The sequence below is a fragment of the Marmota monax genome, unplaced genomic scaffold (assembly GCF_021218885.2).
Source record: "Marmota monax isolate L192 unplaced genomic scaffold, Marmota_monax_Labrador192_F-V1.1 WCK01_AAM20220418_F8-fsc00006, whole genome shotgun sequence".
NCBI classification, from domain to species: domain Eukaryota; kingdom Metazoa; phylum Chordata; class Mammalia; order Rodentia; family Sciuridae; genus Marmota; species Marmota monax.
In genome coordinates, this window is record NW_026693712.1 from 23,099,093 (window position 1) to 23,120,683 (window position 21,591).

The window sequence follows — 21,591 nt, forward strand, 5'->3', positions numbered from 1 at the left end:
TCCTGATGAATCCAAATTTAAAAAGTTTAGAGTAAAAAGGGTTATTTTAAGTTTATCTTTGGGGAATATATACCCCTTCCCAATTCCTTCTTTTTGCTTTAATAAGTACATTTTAATAGTTTGATGAGCTCTTTCAACTATGCCTTGTCCCTGTGGATTGTATGGGATTCCTGTTATATGAGTAATGCCAAATGTTGAGCAAAATTGTTTAAAAGAGGTAGAAGTATAACCAGGGGCATTATCTGTTTTTAACTGTTTTGGAACACCCACAGTGGCAAAATTTTGTAAGCAATGAGCTATAACATCTTTAGTTTTTTCTCCGGCATGAAGGGAGCCCATCAAAAATCCAGAAGAAGTATCAACTGTAACATGCAAATATTTTAATTTTCCAAATTCTGGCAAGTGTGTGACGTCCATCTGCCAAATATGGTTAGGTATCAATCCTCTAGGATTGACTCCAAGATTAACTTGTGGTAAAAAGGTCACACAATTTTGACATTGTTTTATTATTTGTCTAGCTTGTTCCTTAGTTATTTTAAAATGCTTTTGTAAAGTATTAGCATTGACATGGAACTTTTTATGAAAATTTATAGCTTCTTCTAGTGTAGAGAAAATATGTATGTCATGTGTAGTTTTATCTGCTAAATCATTGCCCAAACTAAGGGCTCCAGGCAATCCTGTATGTGCCCTGATATGTCCTATAAAGAATGGATCTTTTCTGTCCCAGATTAGACTTTGTATAGTGGAAAGCAAAGAGAAAACAGTAGAAGAAGGGGAAATCCTACCAGCATCTTCAAGAGATACTATAGCATTAACTACATACTGACTATCAGAAAATAAATTAAATACAGAATCTTTAAACATCACAAAAGCTTGTAAAACTGCATTAAGCTCTACCTTTTGAGCTGATTGTTTGGGTACTAAAAATGTAAAAGTTTGATCAGGGGTAACTACTGCTGCTGTACCATTATTTGACCCATCAGTGAATATATTTGGAGCATTCATGATAGGTGTTTTTCTTGTAAAACCTTGATTGCTCGATCATTATCTCTAATCAGCTGCTGCTTCTCATCTTCAAACTTTTGTACAACATCCTGGAGCCGCCTTTCTGCAGCAAGCTGCTGTCGGCTGCTCTCCTCTTTCAGAGACGAAATGGTTGTCTGAAGTTCTGCTATGATCTGGGAAGATTTGGCAAGCTTCTGAGTATATTCCTTCTCAATCTGCTTCAGCCTGCTGTTGGCCTTCTCCAGTGTCATCTCTGTCTCAGCAGCATGAGTCTTCTTCAGCTCTATATTCATCTTTTCTGATTCAGCCTTCAGCTTACTGACAACAGTCTCATGGTCCCTCGCAGCCCTTTGCTTTTCCTCCTCACGAAGAAGACCAAGTTCCACCAGCTGCTGTTTACGCTGTGAGTTTACACTGATCAGCTCTTCTCTCAGCTTGTGAACTTGGGCCTCCATGTCCGAAACAACCTGCGCATCTCGTTTCTTGAACTCTTGAATTTGATTTTCGTGCTCCATGTTGGCAGCGCAAAGCTGTTTCTCCAGGTTTTCAATTTCCCGTTCATGGTCTCGGACTAGGCTACCCTTCTCCGCGTTATGCTGCTGTAATAGGTGCGTCTTCTCCTGTTCATGCTCCAGCTTCAGCTCTACTATCTGCTGTTTGTATCTTTGTTTGACATCCTCCAGTTGCCATAAAAACTCCGTAGACTGTTTCTCACGTAGAGTCTTGGATCTAGTGAGATCTGCTTCTACTTTTTCCATCTGCTCTTTCATTTCAGCATAGACCTTCTCTGAGTTCAGCTCCACCTGCCGCTTAAACTCTTCTAGAGCAGCGTCTGCCTGTTGGGCCTGAAACCTTTGAGCCTCAGTCACACGAGTTAGTTGCTCCTCTTTTTCCTTCAAAGCTTCCTCAAATTTATGAATTTTGTTTTGAGCATCTTCTTTTTCTTTATCAAGTTCATTCTGCAAGTCATGAACCTTATTCTCATAGGTGTGTTTTAATTGGCTTTTCTCCACTTGAAACTTATTTTCTTGGTCCTTTAGTTGCTGCTGTCTTTGAAGTTCTGATTCCTGTAACTGCTGTTTTAATTGACAGATGTTCTGTTCTAATCCTTTAATCATATCAGATCGTTAATTTACATCTGCAACAGAACCAGGATGCTTTTTTCAATATCTATTTTATTATTGCCCTTTGCCATATCATGAAGTTCTATTTTGTTTTTTGAGCTCATACAGACCTAGGTTAATGTTTTGCTGATCAGTTCTATTTTTTGACTATAGAGTTTTTAAGCATTGCAATGGAGATTTCACCTGTAAAAAGTTATAAGGCCTTTACTATAATGTTATGTGTTGTATGTATTATATTATGTGTGCACACTTGTGTTTTGTGTTATATGTTTGAATGTACGTATGTCCATATATCATATATGATGAGCGCTCATGATAAAATGGATCCAAATATTTTTTTTTCACGTGATTTATATGGTTTAATTTAAATTGGGTAAACAACTGTTGAGGATTGTTTTAATATGTAAACAAAAAAGAAGGTTAACAGATCTGTTTGTTTACTTTCACCTTTCCTTTTCATTATATTTAATAATTCTCTTAAAGATAATGTAAATTGTTAAGAAAATTGTTTTCTTTTAGTGCCTTCTGTAATGTTACATAATTTTTTCTTTAGCCATTATTGCCAGAATTCCTATCTTCATCCCAGTGCTAGTGAAGTCAAAGATAAAACCAATCTACAGCTTCTACAATAGCCATCACTGAACTGCTTGCAGAACTTGCCTGGACACATTGTGAGCTCACCTGTATGCATTGTGAACTATCTGTTGGTACAGCGAATTGTGGTAGTGCTGGAGTATTTTTGCTGATGGTGTCACCGGTGGTACAATTTTTCAAAGGAGCCCTCAATTGGCTTAATGTCATGGCATTTTGCATCCTCCTCTACTAGTGATGGTCTAAAATTTGGGGGCCAACAGAGGTGAGGCAAAGAACCTCACCCCCCCACAGGTGCAAAGGCCTATCCACAAGTATGGCTGTATGCTGGACCGGTAGTCAGTGACGGGTATGATCCAATTGCAGTGGTACCAACCTAAGACAGGAGGCTGACGCCTAGAGGTCAGTTCATCCGATGACGGGTAAGGACCATATGTTGAATTGGACTGCCTAACAGGCACGGTCCCTAAGCCACATGCTTGTTGTTTAAACAGAGAGGGGGAGATGTTGAGAGCCACAGCCAAAGGGGCCCCAGCAAATTTCCAGCTGCCAGCAAACTTCCAGCTGCTGGCTGATGATTGGCTCACAGCGGCCCCAGCAACTTCTAGCTGATTGGCTCCTCGGCCCCAGCAACATCTAGCTGATTGGCTCCTCTGCGGTGATGCTCATTGGGCTGTTTCCCTGCCCTTTCAGACCACGGAGCTGCTCATTGGGGGACTTTTTTGACTCCGCCCACGTGACCCAGCCAATCGGCCTCAAGAGCAGGAGGATTGTGGGAGGTGGGGAGAAGCTTGTGTGGGAGAGAGAGGCTTGTGGAAAGCCGGTGGTGGCAGTTGAGGCTCTGAGGGTTTTTCCTGAGAGGCTGTTTTGTTTGGCGTGTGTGGTTCTAAAAATAAAGTTAGTTTCTTTTGACAAGTGGCTCCTGATTGTGCCCAGTCAGACTGCGGCACCCTCTATGGTGGTTTGAGAACGGCATTCATTAGCCCAATGTCTCCCTCTACGGCATCGTGGGCAAATACCTGGTATTCTACTCCTTTGATACCTAGTTTTGTTAAACCCTCCTCCAATGGGGCAATTCCTTTTAAAATGTCCTGTTTGTTCACAATTGTAGCATGTTCTTGGCCTGGCATCTAAAGCCTGTTTTACTGCAGCTGCCACAATTTGCCCTTGTTCATTAATGTCTCTGGCATCTAAAGCCTGTTTTACTGCAGCTGCCACGACTTGCTCTTGTTCATTAATGTCTCTACATAATTTAATATATGTGTTTAAATCTTCATGTTTCCATGGTCTAACGTTATCTCTGCAACAACGATTCGCTTGCTCATAAGCCAGGTGTTTTAGTAATGGCATTGCTTGTTCTGTATTCCCAAAAACTCTGGTAGCTGTTTGAATAAGCCTATCTACAAATTCAGCATAAGGTTCATTAGCTCCTTGTATTACCTTAGATAATTGACCTTGTAAACCTCCATGTCCTTGTAAAGTCTTCCATGCCTTAATTGCATCTGCAGCAATTTGTGCGTATACGCCAGGATCATATGCAATTTGTTGCTGCTGATCCTCATAAGGTCCCTTTCCTAACAACATATCTAGATTTCTCTGAGGATAACCAGCTGCTGCATTTCGCCTAGCCGTCTCCTTGCAAAATTCCTCATTGGCAACCTTCCATAACAGGTATTGTCCTCCATTTAGCACAGCTTTACACATATTAGCCCAATCTGCTGGCGTCATGTTCAAGTTGTTAATGGATTCGACCATGCTTACAGTGAAGGGTGCTTGAGGACCATAGGTTGTTACAGCCTCTTTTAGCTGCTTCACTGTTTTGAAATTTAAAACTTGGTAAAATCGCTGCCCTCCTGCCTCAAATACAGGGCATGTTAATATTTGAGATCTTGTCTCAGGATCCCAACTATCAACTTCAGGGGTTGGGGGCCTCCCAGCATATGGAGGTGGTGCTGTTGGTTGGACACTTACGCCCTCTGGTGATAGAAAGGTGTTAGTAGCAGTCTCCTGTAGAGGTGGTGCTGTTGGTTGGACACTTACACCCTCTGGTGATAGAAAGGTGTTAGTAGCAGTCTCCTGTTGTAACTTTCCCCCTGATGGCTTTTTCTGTTTTACACTTTCTTTCTCTGACTAGCTTGAGAGGCCTTCTCTTTTACTTGAATCTTTTCCTCTGTCTGACTAACTTGAGAGACCTTCTCTTTTACTTGAATCATTATGTCTTCTCCTTCCTCTACCATTGTCTGAACTGAAGGCTTTGGACTAAGCAAACAAGATATGAACGTCCACAATGGCAATGTGCCAACTGGCAGAGTCCCTGGGCTTTTCTTTTCTATTCTTTTTAAATCTTCACCATGATGGTTCCATTGTGATATATTTAACAACTCCTCCTTAAAAAGCCATGGGCTACATTTCTGTATTGTATCAACGTATGCCCTGACTGCTCTTGATTTTACTGGGATGCCTCCTTCCTCTAACAATTTACTTAACACTCTTTCAGTTTGTTTTTTACTAATTTCTGATCCCATATTTCTACTATAATACAACCCAACAAGATGACGCCAAACAAAACCTAGACAGAATGAAATAAAAAGGGAACAACAAAAAGTCATTATAGACTTTCTATCCTCCTGACATGGGCATCCGTCCTTTCTCCCTATCTGTTCCTCAGACGTAAATAGTTTTTCCTCAGATGTGAGCGGTTTTTCTTCCGTCTCACTCATCTCCAGGGACAGGCAACTTAAAACAAAAGTGAAGCAAAATAAAAGAGGAATCTTAAAATGGCTACCCATCCTCTCGCCCTGCCCTCAGGGGCGAGCAGTTTCACTTACCCTCAGTCGCTCCCCGTGCGAGCCACCAAATGCCGCAGTCTGGCTGGGCACAATCAGGAGCCACTTGTCAAAAGAAACTAACTTTATTTTTAGAACCACACACGCCAAACAAAACAGCCTCTCAGGAAAAATCCTCAGAGCCTCAACTGCCACCACCGGCTTTCCACAAGCCTCTCTCTCCCACACAAGCTTCTCCCCACCTCCCACAATCCTCCTGCTCTTGAGGCCGATTGGCTGGGTCACGTGGGCGGAGTCAAAAAAGTCCCCCAATGAGCAGCTCCGTGGTCTGAAAGGGCAGGGAAACAGCCCAATGAGCATCACCGCAGAGGAGCCAATCAGCTAGATGTTGCTGGGGCCGAGGAGCCAATCAGCTAGATGTTGCTGGGGCCGCTGTGAGCCAATCATCAGCCAGCAGCTGGAAGTTTGCTGGCAGCTGGAAGTTTGCTGGGGCCCCTTTGGCTGTGGCTCTCAACAGAGGGTTCTCCATTATCAAAAAACGAACAAGGACCAGGTGTTTATCCACGATATCGTGGAGAAAGGCATCGGGCTCCATTGCCAAAAAATGGACAGGGGGGCCCAATGCTCCGGGGCCCAAAACCACAAATATACGGAGCACTGGAGGAACCCAGCAACCCCATCAGGGTAGTGCCCAGGACACATTGTCCATCAGATCCCTCATCAGACAAACCAGAGGGAGCGCAGGGTTGGACATCTGCGCCTCCGCCAGAGCAGTACTAACTCCAGAGATGGGAGTTCAAATCATTCCCACAGGGGTGAAAGGACCTCTTCCCAAAGGAACAGTAGGCTTATTATTGGGACGCAGCTCTTCTACTCTAAAAGGACTTATGATAAGTCCTGGGGTAATTGATCCCGATTATGAAGGTGAAATAAAAATTATAGCCAGTTCTCCAAAGGGTATATCAGTAATTTCACCAGGAGATAGAATAGCACAGTTACTAATAATACCCAGCCTACATGATAAATTTTCCAGTCGTACTGTAGAAAGAGGTTCCAAGGGATTAGGCTCCACAGGTGTAGATTGGGCTATGCTTTCTTTAAATTTAGATTCTCGCCCCATGCTAAAACTAAATATTCAAGGACATGAATTTAATGGGCTACTGGATACAGGTGCAGACCTTAGCATCATCTCTCGTCAAGAATGGCCAAAACATTGGCCATTACAACAAGCCACTCAAACGCTTCGAGGCCTAGGAGTGGCAACTAATCCCCATAGAAGTGCAATGGTATTAGATTGGAAGGATCCTGAAGGATGTGAAGGAACTATACAGCCATATGTATTGGATCATCTTCCTATAAATTTATGGGGACGAGATGTCCTAGATCAATTAGGTTTGACATTAACAAATAACATCAACCAAAATGCACCCACTATTATGACTAGACAAGGTTTTAGGAAAGGAAAAAGATTAGAAAAACAAGAACAAGGTATAGCAGCACCAATACAAATAGATCAAGGAACAGACAGACATGGGTTGGATTTTCAGAAAGGGCCACTGAGACAATAAAAATTACTTGGAAATCAGAAAGACCAGTATGGGTTCCTCAGTGGCCCCTGACTAAAGAAAAGATACAAGCAGCCCATGACCTGGTCAAACAACAATTAGCAGAAGGACATATACAACCTTCTGTATCTGAATGTAATCTGCCTCCTTTCTCTTGTAGCTTTTAATATTTTCTCTTTGTTCTGTATATTGGATATCTTCATAACAATGTGTCTTGGCGTTGGTCTACTGTGATTTTGTATGCTCGGTGTCCTGTATGCATCTACAATTTTTATATCCATTTCCTTTTTTATTTCTGGAAAGTTTTCTATAATTATCTCATTCAGCAGGTTGCTCATTCCCTTGGTTTGAACCTCTATACCTTCCTCTATCCCAATGACTCTTAAATTTGTTTTTGTTTTTTTGTTTTTTTTTTTGTTATCCCATATCTCTTGGATGTTTTTCTCATAATTTTTTACCAGCCTTTCTGAGTTGGCTAGACTCTTTTCAGAATGATATATTTTGTCTTCATTTTCTGACGTTCTGGCTTCTACTTGCTCCACTCTGTTAGTGATACTCTCATTTGAGTTTTTAATTTGGTTTATTGTTTCCTTCATTTCTAGAATTATTGTTTGATTTTTTTAATAATCTCTATCTCCTGATAAAGATGCTTAATTTCTTCTTTTATCTGTTTATGTAATTCATTTTTAATGTGTTCTTTCACTGTTTGAATTTGCTGTCTCATGTCCTCTTTAAGATTCCATTCCATCTGTCTAAGGTATTCCTTGAGTTCTTTATTTGACCATTTTTCTGATGCCTCTAGGTCCTCCTGAATATTTAGGCTGTCCTTCATTGTTTGTACTCCTTTTCTTCCTTGCTTTTTCATGCTGGTCATGTTACTTCTTGTTCTGTTTGACTGCTGAGTTACTGTTTACTCCTATAAATTTATTTGATGCTTGGAAGGAAAGGTATTAGAAGGGAAGGGAAGAAGTCACTAAAGAGAATGAGAGTAAGCAGGTAGAATTCAAGGAAGGGGGAATAAGGAAATTGAAAAGAAATGAAAAGACAAAAGAAAAAAATAGAAAATAAAAAAAGAAAAAAAAATTAAAAAAATTAAAATTAAAATAATAAAAACATTTAAAAAAACAACAAAAAAATGAAAATAAAAAAAAACCAAATTAAAAAAAAAATTAATAAATGCAGTCTTAGAGTTTGATTAACTTCTCTTCCAGTAGGTGGAGCTGTTCCCACTGGGCCAAGCTTCTCCTCTCAATATGCGGGAACCAATCACTGTGCAGCAGCTCCTCCTCCCAGACTGGGCGGGTCTCCAATCCTGAGTGCCTAGGGCCTTCTCTTGTGTCTAGTCACTTCCCCACTTTTCCTCAAGCCAGGCCCCGCTCACCGGTGACGCTCACCACAATACTGGCTACACGCCAGGTCTGCTGCTCTCAGGAGCCCTATTTTCATGAACGACTGGGCACACTCTCCCTGTTTGCCATTCCCTCAGACCCTAAGTTTGTAGAGCTTGGGGCTGAGAACCCTCGGCAAATTTTGCTTGCCCTCTGGTAGCCACGCCCCCGGTAGCTGGTGCAAGAGACCTCAGTTGTCAGCACTGGTGGGAGCGGTAGCCTGCAGTTCCACGCCACTCCTGATTCCCTCTGTCTGGCTATCGCACTCATGGGAGAGCTGGGAGGGGCCCTTATGGGAGAGCTGGAAGGGGCCCCTAAGGTTTCCCCGCTGTGTGGAGAGGGAAGACTAGGGGGTTACACACCTGTCGCCGCCGGTTTCAATGGAGTTATCTCCTCTGCCGCATTCTGGTGATGTCAGTTCTCTGCCATGGTGGTATCCCATGCAAATGGTGACAGTTCGTTCCCTTTGCCGGGTGACCAATGCAACGGGTGGGTACTGACTGGCTCTCCCAAGCCCCATTTCAATCCTGTGGCCACTGCCTATGAAGGCTCGGTTGGCATTAACCTCCGTAGGTTCCGAAGGGCTGACGAGTTGTTTCATCGGGATCATTTAGTGCTGAGTCACAGCAGTTTGTCTGCTAGAAGCAGGCAAACAGCAGCTTGAATTCAGCCAATCCGGGCTCGGTGTGTGTTCTGAGAGGCCCAGACTGTCCGCCCCAGATCCACATCAGCTCAGCATTGCCTAGTGATCCTGAGCAAACAGCATTTAGATGGTTTACGACTCCCTATGCCCGCGCAGCTGAAGAGGTCAGAGACTTGATCTCTCTGCGGCCACTGCCATGTTGGATCCCTAAAAACAAAATTTTGAGCCAAGTGAAAGACCTCCAGCCAAAAACAGAATCAAAGAAATGAATGGAACTCACCGGAGAAGGTTGCCTGCTCTGTACTTGTGCTCTTTTGTCTTTCTTTTCTGGCATGATAAAATCAGATCCATGCCAAGTAGGTCTCCATTCTGCCCAGAATTAGAACTCAGCCTGGCATTACTAAGACTGTGGAGCACAAGAGGGCAAATCCTCATTTCCCACATACCTTTTCTTTAATACAATTATATTCCTTAGGTGTTCCATATTTACTTTGTTTCCTATACAAGACAAAAACAGCAGAAGCCTCACCAGCATATTGAAGGAATTGGAGAGAAAAATTACAAAGTTTCTGGAAATACCAACTAGCATGTTACCAGCTCACAAAATGACTTGAAATTGAATTCCAGCCCTCAGTATCACTCCTGGATTCCTTTCTAAGGATTGAATTAGTGAAACTCCAAATCTTTAGAACACTTTTTAAGAACAACATCTAGCATGCTTTTTAGTTCATGTTTTAACTTAGGTTAATGTTTACCAGGTATACAAGAATGTGCACATCCACAAACACATACATTTATTTAAATACACACATGTGCACCTGTGTGGGGGTTTGTACACACACATGCAGCCATGCACACCCCATAAACTACCCCAAACTCTTAAAGTGTAAATTCCAAATTGGAAGGTGATGCAATTATCTATCATCATGAAGAATAAAAAATAAAATACCACTGAGCTCTGCGTAGAAATATATGAGGCTTTGATTAGGATCAGTTTTCCTTGGAATTTATCTTCTGATTTTCACTAGGCAATAAGAGTCTGTGTGAAACTATATTAATTAAATGAATGCAAATATTGATACCTGTTTTGTCTGGTGAGAATTAATGTGATTTAGAAAGAAAGTAACTGTCTTTTAGTCCCCAGAGATTCAGAAAGAAAAGCAAAATTTAGGTCAGCTACTTAAAGGAAACAACTCTAGACAGTATCAAGTTTAGGGTGGCATATTTCTAAATCAAGGAATTTAGCAAGCCATTTCTTAATAAATGGGCTCTGCTCACTTCAGTTGCAGATAATTATCCCAGTGGGTAGGAACTGAAAACTCTGTTTCCACCGAGAGAAATGGGGGAAGGAAATTGCCATCCTGGGAAAATCCTGATTATAAAAATTATCTAGATTAAAGCAAATTCTGAACAAAAATTCTTTGAGGGTTCTGGATGACAAAGAGTGCTGAATAGACTGCTTGTTAATAAACTGATGACAGGAACCTAGAACTCTTCTTAGTACAAATATTCATGAAACAGAAAGTAAATTATATACTTAGAATAAAAGTGCTGTAAAGTAGAACTATGCAGAGTTGAAATTTATTTCCTCACTAAAATAAAGTGGTATAATAAGAGTTGAGGTTCCTAAACAAGATTTTGCTAACCAGGAAATATAGAAATTACCATTAACATTCTATTTTACAAACTCTAACTAGTATCCTTGAAGAAGATGAAGTTTTTAATGTGTATATGCATCAAAATTGCAGGAAAACTCAGTAGCCAATTACATCAAATTTAGCTTAACAGAATGTAGTTTACCATGCAAATCTCTTAGTTTCATTTTTCATAGTTTTTATTTTTACTTTCTCCAGTCTGAAACCATTAGAGTCCATGATAAGGATCAATGCAGGAATCCATACTGGGATCTTTTTATAGTTAACCAAAAAGGAGGTACAGCTATGTTGAGTCACTTTAGAAACAGTTCAGGATTGCCTGTTCTATTTTTATTCCAGCTCATTTTTCTCATTGTGCATTTTTACATAGCAAGCCCTGGGACTGGGGATAAAGTTCTTGGTCATTTTTCTGCCTCACAAACAGATTCTTTATGTCTCCTTCAGTTGACAGTTCATTATCACTAACAGTGGTGGTTTATGTCTGAATTAATGATAAGAAAACTCTGTCTTAAATATATGAGCCAGTCATTATCTCCACTTAATTGTTTTGTTTGAAGAAAAGTCATAATCAAAGGATTCCATTCATCCAAACCAACCAAGTCTGTCTTCTTTATAATTCTACATTGGTTCTCAAAATAAGTACAAAGACACAAGAACTCTATTGCGTATTTTAGTCATTTAATAGGATATATTGTTATAAAGGAATTGTGTTTTTCATTAAAGTACATGAAAATTATACAACTAAATTATATGGTTCTATTATTTGAAACAGTAGACCTTTAAAGAGATGACATCATAAAACAACAAACATTGCCCTAAAATGGGATGTCCTAGTTTAATTTTTAAAATTGTTTCATGTAAGATTACGGCCATGAACCTTAAAATTTTCTACCCCAGATTTACTGCATTTTCTAAATGAGTAATTGAATTGGAGGATGTGTGAGGTCCTCTCCAGTGCTATAATGCTGTGATTCTAGTCTCACTTATTTGAGTAATGTTTCCATTATTAATGTTCAAGTGTTGTACAATTCCCCCTTATAGTTGAATTTGGAGAATCTCCTGCCCCTAGCAAAACACCATGGTCTTTCCTTCCCTTGGCACATCTTCTCTTCCTTGGCTGCTAAGAGTGGTTGTTTCTTCGATTGGTTTGAAACTGAACGTCTCTTGCCCTGTGTTAGCTCCAGTGGGAGCCCATGAGTTGGGAGGTTAGTAGCAAGATGGCACCTGGGCAGGTTGTTGGACCGGGTTCTGAAGAGTTATCTGCTTTGTCCCCTGTTCCCCACCTCCCTAATCTAAGTGCCGTGAGGTAGGGACCATACGTAGCTTGTGTGAGTTAGAAAAATGAGGGCAAATGTGAAAATTGATGAGATAATGTGACAGTTCCTGGCACCATGTTATACTGTGAGATCTCATCAAACATGAATTGAATCTAGATCAGACATCAGTGTCACTGACGGAGCACTCAAACTATGAGCATTGCTTACAGGCAAGGACTGTGCGCATTTGTTAAATTCCTGTACTTCAGTTGCTACCCATGAGTGATGTTAGAGTTCACAGGGATTTGCAACAAGGGTCCCATAAAGCAATAATCTGTTTCCCAGGGAGACTCAAACAGAGACTGATCTCCTTATTGGGATTTGTTGACAGAAAGTATGCAGTAAACAGTAGCTGAACAATCACCTTGTTTAAGGTCATCCCCTACCCAAGTCAGCTGTTAGTATTAAAAAATGTGTGAAGATTTTCCATTTCAGAGTTTGTGAGGGAGAAAAAAAACATGCTTCTGAAACAGGTGAAGAAAATGTGCTAATAGATTGTTTCTCTCCTTTAGAGAGTAAAGGTCAATTAGCATCTATCTATTGGAGGAGGCAGAGTTCTGGACAAGAGCCAAAAGAATGGGCTGAGGCTAGGATTGGTGTTTATCAATATTAGTGATATTCTGGTCAAAAATCAATAAATATAAGCTCCAAATTAGAATTTTGAGCTTTGGCCTGTTGATCCCATGCCTCAATATTTTAATTTTATTTCATGTCTTAAGGGACACAATGATAAAGCAGATGGTGCAGCAGCTTGGACAATTGAACCCTTGCTGTTGAAATGAGAATGTATTCTTCTACATAAAGAGGGCATGGATGAGGCTAGGCAAAGCCGAGGCCTTGGAAGCTGAAGAGCATTGCATTAGTTTTCTATGGCTTCTATAACACATTGCAACAAACTTGGAGGTGAAAGAAACACAAATTATTATTTACATTCCGGATGTCGAAAGACCAGTGGGAGTTTCACTGGACTAAAATCAAGGTTTTGGCAGCACTCATTCCTTCTAAAGATTCTAGGGGAAAAATCTGTTTCCCCCCCCGCCCCCCCTGTTTCTTAAAGCTGCCATTTTCCTTGGCTTGTGTCCCTTTCCCATCTGCAAGGCCAGCAAAAGTCAATCAAATCTTTCTTTTATCCCATCACTCTGAAACTGGCTTTTCTGACACTGGCTTTTCTGACACTCTTTCACTTATAAGGACTCTTGTGGCTACATTGGGTCTTCCTGTATGTCCCTGAGTAGTCACCTTGCTTTAATGTCAGCTGATTAGCAACCCTAAGTCCCTATTGCCATAAAAGATAACATAGTCACATATTCCGAAGAGTGGGACATGGACATCTTTTAGGCAGGCATATTATTCCGCCTACCTGTGTGCTGTGAAGGTGAGAAAGAACTTGGAAGGGCAGTGCATTGTGCCAGGGCTTTTAATATATGAACTTGTTTCTAGGAAGTCACTAGATTAAAATTGTCCCTGAAGATGAAGTCTGAATAGCAAAAGATAGGAGAGTGTAAATAGCCACCAGACTGTAAGAGAGTTGTTCCTTGGAGAGAAGATAATATTTCATTTCCAATAGTTCACATCCTTCAATACAATGATTTCAGTTTAGAAATCCAGTCTAAATGCAATGGGGATAAAGATTTGTGAATGAATATCTTCAGTAGGATACCACTGAAAATAAGCAAGAATTCCAACGATAGAAAGGCTGTGAAACATAACCCAGTACTATCCATATGGTTGCATTTTATAGAGCCATAAAATGTCACTTTTGAAAAAGAAATTTTACTCCCAACTCTTACTGAATCCATTTTAACTCTCCTCCAAGTTGCTCTCTGTTTTTGTTTTTTCTACCTTTCATCAACTCAAAAAAACTGAGTAATTACTAAACGCTTTGGTAGCTAATCAAATTTACTAGCAAACATTCCAGACCAGGTTTCTACAGAGCTTAAACACACACACACACACACACACACACACACACACAGAGAGAGAGAGAGAGAGAGAGAGAGAGAGAGAGAGAGAGAGAGAGAGAGAGACCAGACACTATACAAGATACTTTAAGTCTGACCAGGTTTTTGAAACAGGTAGTGTAAGATGCTTAAGGAGTAAACCAACAGAAATCTGTCTGCCTGGGAGTCTTTCAAAACATTGAGACCTCAACCTCTGGGCTGAGCCTAACTACCCTATCCTTATCAGGGCTTACAGGCAGGTGATAAAATGTCAGAGCTTGTGTTTTGGAATCCAAAATTATCCTAAGGAATCTTTTGGCACTCTAGTCTGCATTTCATCATTTGACTCTTGCTTGATCCTTTTCTTTTTAATTTTTCACCTGAAAATAAATGTTATCTTGTAGTATTTTACATAGCTTATAGACCATCTTAAAGTCTTTCTGAAACAAGATGGAATACATCAATTAAAATTTGAAAATACTAAGAACCACACCCAAGAGATAAGTATGTATCAGCAAATGGGCTGTAAGCGTATTTTCTCTATTTCTTTTCCTGTTGCTTCTAGTTCCATCTGCTCCCGAAGCAGAAGGGCATCCAGTTCTCTTGGGGTGTGAAAAATTGGGAGGGTCAGTGCATAGCACTAGGGTTTTAAAAAATAATCTAGTTATATAGATTATCGTAGTCTTCTCTAATCCCTTGACTTCTCCATGGATTTGTTTAAGGAATGGAAATGTATACCTACCTTCCTCTTCTACAGAATAACAGAGATTAGAGGTACATATCTTTCTTATGTACTTCAGAGAATCTGTAGATAAAATAGCACTTTTTTTTCACTTCATTGGTTAGGAAAAGCAGACACTTTCATAGGATCACTGGGTGAAACACTTTCCATGAGCCCCAGTATCTGCTGCAGCTGCACAATCCTGAGGGTTGTTTTGAAATAATCTATAGGTTCCATCATTATTTACCCTTTTATATGGGGGATACTACACCTGAAAAACTTCTACTGAAATGTAAAAATGCTTACACCAGATAATATTGAGTTAAAAGAAAGAAGTACAAGCCATAATAAACCCAACTTTTAGCAGGGACATCTCTGGCTAAAATATTCTCAAATTTAATTTGTGGAATTTTTTTTCACTTTTTTTCCTTACTGAATACAGCAATCTAGACCAAGATCTTCAAACTTTAGATTTTCCCCAAAGTATTCATTCATAAAACAAAACATTAGAGAAGAAGGAAGAAGTTGCAAAATTCAGAACATTCCTGGGGAAATTCAGACTATTTTATCAAGAGCAATAGAAAATAATTGAAATAGTTTACTTACACTCTTATATGTACTTTGGGAAAATTACCATCAATGCATGAGCAGATCTACTGTGGGGGACCAAGATGAGACAATATAGGAGGTTAATGAGATATAATGCTAGACTATGGTGGTGGCTTTGATGACAGTGGTAGTGGTCATAGAGGTGGATAGGAATGGGCCGAACCAATATACTAAGACAACCACATTGGAAGAGGCTTATGGTGAACTGGAGATGAGGGATGAAACAGAGGGAGATGTCTAGGGTGATTGCCAAGTTTCTGCTTGGTACTTTCATAAATTTTCTGCAAATGCACTCAAAAACCCATCAAGGGGCTCCAGAAAGTAAAGGTTTTATAATTAATGGACCCACCATTTTGGGAGCAGAGTAAGAATTCTAAATGATTTTGGTTGATGATTGTAAAGATACACAATAAAATTTCAATTATTCTGTGTATGTATATTTATATATGCATATATACATATGTGTGTATATATATACATATTTAGAAAAAAATAGAATTATAAAAACATGTTGGTAACAGTTGACAGAAAGTATTGAGATTTTTGAGTAAATATATGTTTATATTTACTTATATTTTCATGTATTAACCAGAATTTGTATATTGCATAAAAATTATTCTTAGAATTAGAAAACTGCAACAAATATACAAAATAAAATAACTTCTCCATGGCCATCTGTTTACTTTTTTTTTTTTTTTGTACTGGGGATTGAACTCAGGAGATTTACCACAGCCACATCCCCATCCCTTTTCATTTTTTTAAATTTTGAGATAGAGTCTTGCTAAGTTGCTTAGGGCATAACCTAAATTGCTGAGACTGGCTTTGAACTTCAGATCTTCCTGCCTCAGCTTCCCAAACCATAGGGATTACAGGCGTGTACGATTATGCCCAACCCATCTTTCTACATTCCTGTAATTCATCTCATGATGATTCCAAAATATCAGCACTTGTCAAAAATTTCATAGTTATTGTAAAATTTATCAAAGATATAAAGCTTCAATGTTATTGATGCTAAATTACCACAAATTTATCATCTTAAGCAATTATAGTTCTAGAGGTTAGCAATATAATGCAGGTCTCACTGGGTATTTGCAAGGCTTTATTCCTTTCTGAAAGTTCTGGGGAATCTATTTCCTGTCTCTAAGTTCCAGAGGCCATACACATTTCTTGCCTCTTGGCCCCCTTCTTCCATCTTCAAAACCAGTCACATCACATCTGTCTGACTTTTTCCTCCACTGTCAACTCTTTCTGATGCAGCCATAAAGGCTTCTACATTTAAGGGTTCATGTGATTAAACTGGGCCCCCCCACACAAACCAGGACAAACTTCTCATCCCAACGTCTTTTATCTTGAACACTTCTGTAATGTCCCTTTTTCCACGGAAGGTAAAATATTCACTGATTCTGGAAACTGGAACATGGACATCTTTAGGGGACCATTATTCTTCCTGTCACACCTTTGAAGGTATAAACTTTTACTAACATATTTCTTGGCCTAATAGTGTCTCAGGTGCTCTATAATTATTTAATTCAGGACTTGAAAAAGACATGTAAGTTAAATAGCACTGCATGAAGTGAAGAGATTTCTTCTACTCCTAACTGCCAACTCCCAGCTGATATCTATATTTCTCTTTCTGGGTATATTAACTGGTTCTGGTCTTTATTTTTTGAGAATGACTCTTTCTACTAACTATCTTTGGTAATTTAAGAATTCAAGCTTCATGGCTTTGGGGTATTTCAATTTTGAATCTTTCTGAATTAAAAAGTAACATCAAATAATGCAAGAAGTGTCAGGGAAGTCTGAGACCCAAATGTCCAGTGTCCCCCTGGCCCCCGCCGGCCCCAAAAGAACTTTTCCTGCCAAAAATTAAATTTAAATATTTATTAAAAATCAATATTTCCTGAATAGAAAATTGGAAGTTCATCTGAGGTTGTTGTCAACATCTGTCTGGGAAATTGCACAGGGAGACTGAAAGGGCTTCCAGCAAAGGGTCTCTCCTGTGTAATAAATGGGCTCAAATGAACCTTTCAGAGGTAGAGAACTGGGTCATTAAAAATTACTTCTTCCTGTAGGATCTTATTTTTGATCTAATTGCAATCATTTAATTGGCATGCTAATGGACAAAGGTGTTGCCAGAGTCCGTCTTTGCTATATCTTTTTGTCACAGGGCAGATGCCTTTTTAATTGGCCACAAAATTTGCCAGCATCCCCTTTATAGTCTTGATGGTACTTCTAAATAAAATTTTAAAAAATCTACTACAAAACAAAAACAAAAAAATTACCTCTTTTCTTTTCTTTCTCATTTTTAAAATAGTGTAAACATTTTACATTATCCAACATAATATACACCATCTAAAAGCCAGATTTTTAATGAGGTAGCTGGCTTATTCTCATACACAATCAGAGTATGAGGAAAGCTTGCTGACAACCTAGCATTTGAACTTGATGGTTAATTCTTTCAGGAAAGCTATTGCAGTACTGTATGGAGAACCATCTACCCGTTTAATGAGTCAAGCAGAGAAGATCAGATTTTCTAGTCTCTGAATAATATTAGAGACATTTCCTGTTGAGTGCTCTCTTCAGGGATATATCTTGTCTAATCTCCTTGAAAATCCTTGATTTACAATGAAAACGGTGGCATCTTCTTCCTCCATCTCTTTCTCAAAATGATTCCCCATGCAGATGTTATCTTCTGAAAGGCAGCTATTTCCAGAAGCCCAAGAATCAAATTCTTGTGTCATATAGAGAAATGAGAAGAACTGGAAGAGTGCCAATCACAAAACTTTTTCCTTTTCCTCATGCTTTACCACATCAGATGCTGTTTTAATTCTGACTTAGACCCTGATAAATAAGTTCCAATTAAAGACAGATGATCACTTCCCTTATATCATACCATACTTCTTTTATTCATAACCAGGCAGACTGAATTTAAAATACTGAAATGTAACAGGTGATATGCAAAATTCTACTTTCAAAACAACAAAAAAAAAATAGGTTTTATACGTATAATTTTCCGTGTTCTACCAATGTCTTAGGCCTTCTCTTCTTGCCATTTCCCACATTGTGATAAATGGTTACATCATATTTTTCATTGACAAAACCTCAAATCTAGGAGCCATCTATTATACCTCTATTTTCCCCACTTTCCAAATCAAATTCATCAGCAAGTCCTTTTGTCTGTACTAAACTTATATCCCAAATTCATCCTGTTTTAGAAAACAATGAGAAATGGAATCATTAAAAAACTCAGTCATATAGATGAATCTATGACCAGTGTGATTCTGCAATCTGTACAATTAGAAAAATGAGAAATTATACCCCAATGATTTAAATGTATGAATTGCCAAGATCATTGTAATGTCATGTGTAGCTAATAAAAAAAAAATAAAATTAATTAAATGTTGAGGATGATGGTACCAAAAGATGTCCCTGATAGCCTTGGGAATAAAGCATCTCAAAATAATAAAAGTCATGTGATGATAGCGATCCATCAGGATGGTAGTTCCAATGATCTTAATGAGTAGCATGCTCAGAATGACAACCACTATAAACTGGCCCACAGAAAGGAGTGGAACACGGAGCTGCTAGAAGAAAAATATGTGGTAGCCAAAAAAGTTTGTTTAATTTTCATGTTCAAAAGGAAAGGAAAGTGGAAGATTAGGAAGTCTAAGGCATTCAACTACAATGAAAAGTCAGGATCCATTGCCTAGATTTTTGCATTTAGCCCAAATTCTTAGACCCAGAACCCAACTCAGACAGTTTAGTAACTAGCAGTATGTACTTGGGTGCATAACAGGGCTTAATGCCATCATTAGAGATTTAAAGAATTTGCTGGGTGGTGTTACACATTATACATACCTTTAATTCATCATCTTAACATATATTTAAAAAAAAACTACTTGGAAGACAACAATGAATTCTCTAAAATTTGTCCTTCATGCTCACACCTTCAATTGCCAGTTGTAAAATCTTCAGTAGAGAAGACTAATATGATTTTAGGTGCCTGGCATATAACCTAGTATATGGCAAATGATATCTGTTTCATTCCAATCAGAAGGGAGGAGCGAAAGCAATTTGCATTCAAGATTTACATTTTACACTTACAGTCTTACCTTTGTCTGTGCTAACTCTCTTGCTGTCTGAATAATATAGTTTAAGGGACTTATACTTTTTGAACATTGCTTTAGTCGATTTTTCTCAGAAATAATAGAGTAACAAAGACTGAGTAATTCATAAAGATTTAAAATTTATTCCCTCACAGTTGTACAGGCTGTGAAGTCTAAGATCAAGGCACTGGTATCTAATGATGGGTTTCTGCTTTTTTTTTTTTCTCAGCTGCCAGAAGATAGAAGGACAAAAGGGAGATGAACATGTTGTCCTCACTTGTCAGAAGACTCTAAGAGGGCTATCCCACTTCTGCAAGCCCTTTTATAGATGCATAAATCCTAATGCCACGTAAACCTCCCATTAGGCCCTACTTCCAAAACAGTTGCATTGTGGATTGTTTCCAGCATGTAAACTTTGGAGTGGGGTACTTTCAGACCCTAGAAGACTTCCAACAGAATATTGCTTTCATTCATATATCTATGGCATCATATTAAGCAAACTGGATGAGCAGGAAGTGGCAATAATGTTGAAGGTCTCAGTAAGACAAAGGTGCTCCAGCCAGTGGGAAATAAACCTTACAAATATTCAGAGCCCTTTCACATCAGTAAACTTTTAAAGGGCAGAGTAGTCAGAGACCTACTAGGATATTATCACTCAAACTAAAAGGCAAATTATTGCATTTCAAAATTTTCATAATTGATAAAGAAGCACAATGCCTATTCAGCTTCTTTGGGCTCTGGAACCAGCAAATTTTACTCTTAGGAATATTGTTCTGGCTACTTTTGAGTGACACAGATGGCTGCCAGCTTTAGGTCCAGGCCAGAAAAGGCTTTTGATGTAGGTCTTGGCTGTGGTGTAAGCAGTCCTACTTTTTGGCCAATACAACCTGGCAGATCCAATGGCATTAGAGATATCTGTAGTGGGAGATGATGTTTGGCATATACTACAAAATTTACTAGCAATATAATAACATAGAACCCTGAAATGCAAGAGGAAAGCTGTGCCAGGGTTTCACAATCTTAAAAATAGCTTCTGACATGCTATTAGTCTTTGGGGAGGCCAAGCAACTAATGGTTCAAACGACCATGGAGCCAGATTGACCACTGTGAACTGGGTTTTCTTATATACTAAGTCAAAAGTTTGAGTACAACAGAAATTCATAAGATGGAAAATATACATTGAAAACTGGCCTAAATAAGCCCAGAGGACAGAAATAAGCTTTACATACAGGTATTTATAATTCTTATGACATCTACCTTCAATCACTACTGTGTCCCTTATCTCACATCCATGGCAGCACAAGAGTCTTTTATAAAAAAAATTAATTCCTATAAAACTGGCTAATGAATGGGTTGGCTAGGTATGTTGGTAAAAGCCAAAACTGAGTTGCTATTGTACTATACGTGCTGAAAGATAGTAATAGAAGGAAACCTTCCCATTGGATAAGACTTCAAGTAGTGAATTTGATGACCCATTTCTGCAGGTAGAAAAGTTTATACTAACTTATTGAGAGCAATGAGTGGCTTGGCTAGTTAATCTGAAGATCAGATCAACAAAAAATCATGACAAGAAAGCCTGAGTATCCTGTGAAAGCAAATACAAAGTATGAATGGTACATCAATGTCAACACTTTAGTGGATAAAGGGAAGCTGTACATGAGACACAAAGACACAAAGATCTTTCTAGTTGCTGCCATTACCAGAAAAAAAAATGCTGAGTCGATAAACTACCATCCCAAGAGGAGCCCAACTAGTCCTTTATTGACAGGTTCATTACATTAAAGTGCTTTCATTCTTATGGAGTCACTGGAAGGGTCAGAATTTCATCTAGAGCAAAACTGACACACATTCTTTGAACATGGTATGCATGATAAAATGGGCTCATTTAGTTAACATATCAGAAGATTTGAAGTTTGATTCACTGAAGTAGGATCTTTTACAACCCAGCATCTATCTAAGGATACACTACTTTACAGTAAAAGATGTGTGTGTGTGGAAATGTAGAAATGGGCATAGGACTCTGACGGCCACTCATCATATCACATATAATAGCCCTCAGAAACTGTCTCATGATAGAGAAATCAAGTGGTCCTTTGAAGGCACAGCTGAGATGCCATCTGGACTATGATACCCCATGATGCC

General features: G+C 39.1%; 1 protein-coding gene across 1 annotated transcript; it reads right to left on the minus strand.

The window, feature by feature from the left end:
- Nucleotides 1-986: 986 nt before the first annotated feature.
- LOC124103727 (centrosomal protein of 112 kDa) lies at nt 987-2,147 on the minus strand. Its single transcript, XM_046460437.2, has one exon. The coding sequence runs from the start codon at nt 2,121-2,123 to the stop codon at nt 1,002-1,004; it is 1,122 nt and encodes a 373-aa protein (XP_046316393.1). The 5' UTR covers nt 2,124-2,147; the 3' UTR covers nt 987-1,001.
- Between the last annotated feature and the right edge of the window lie 19,444 nt (nt 2,148-21,591).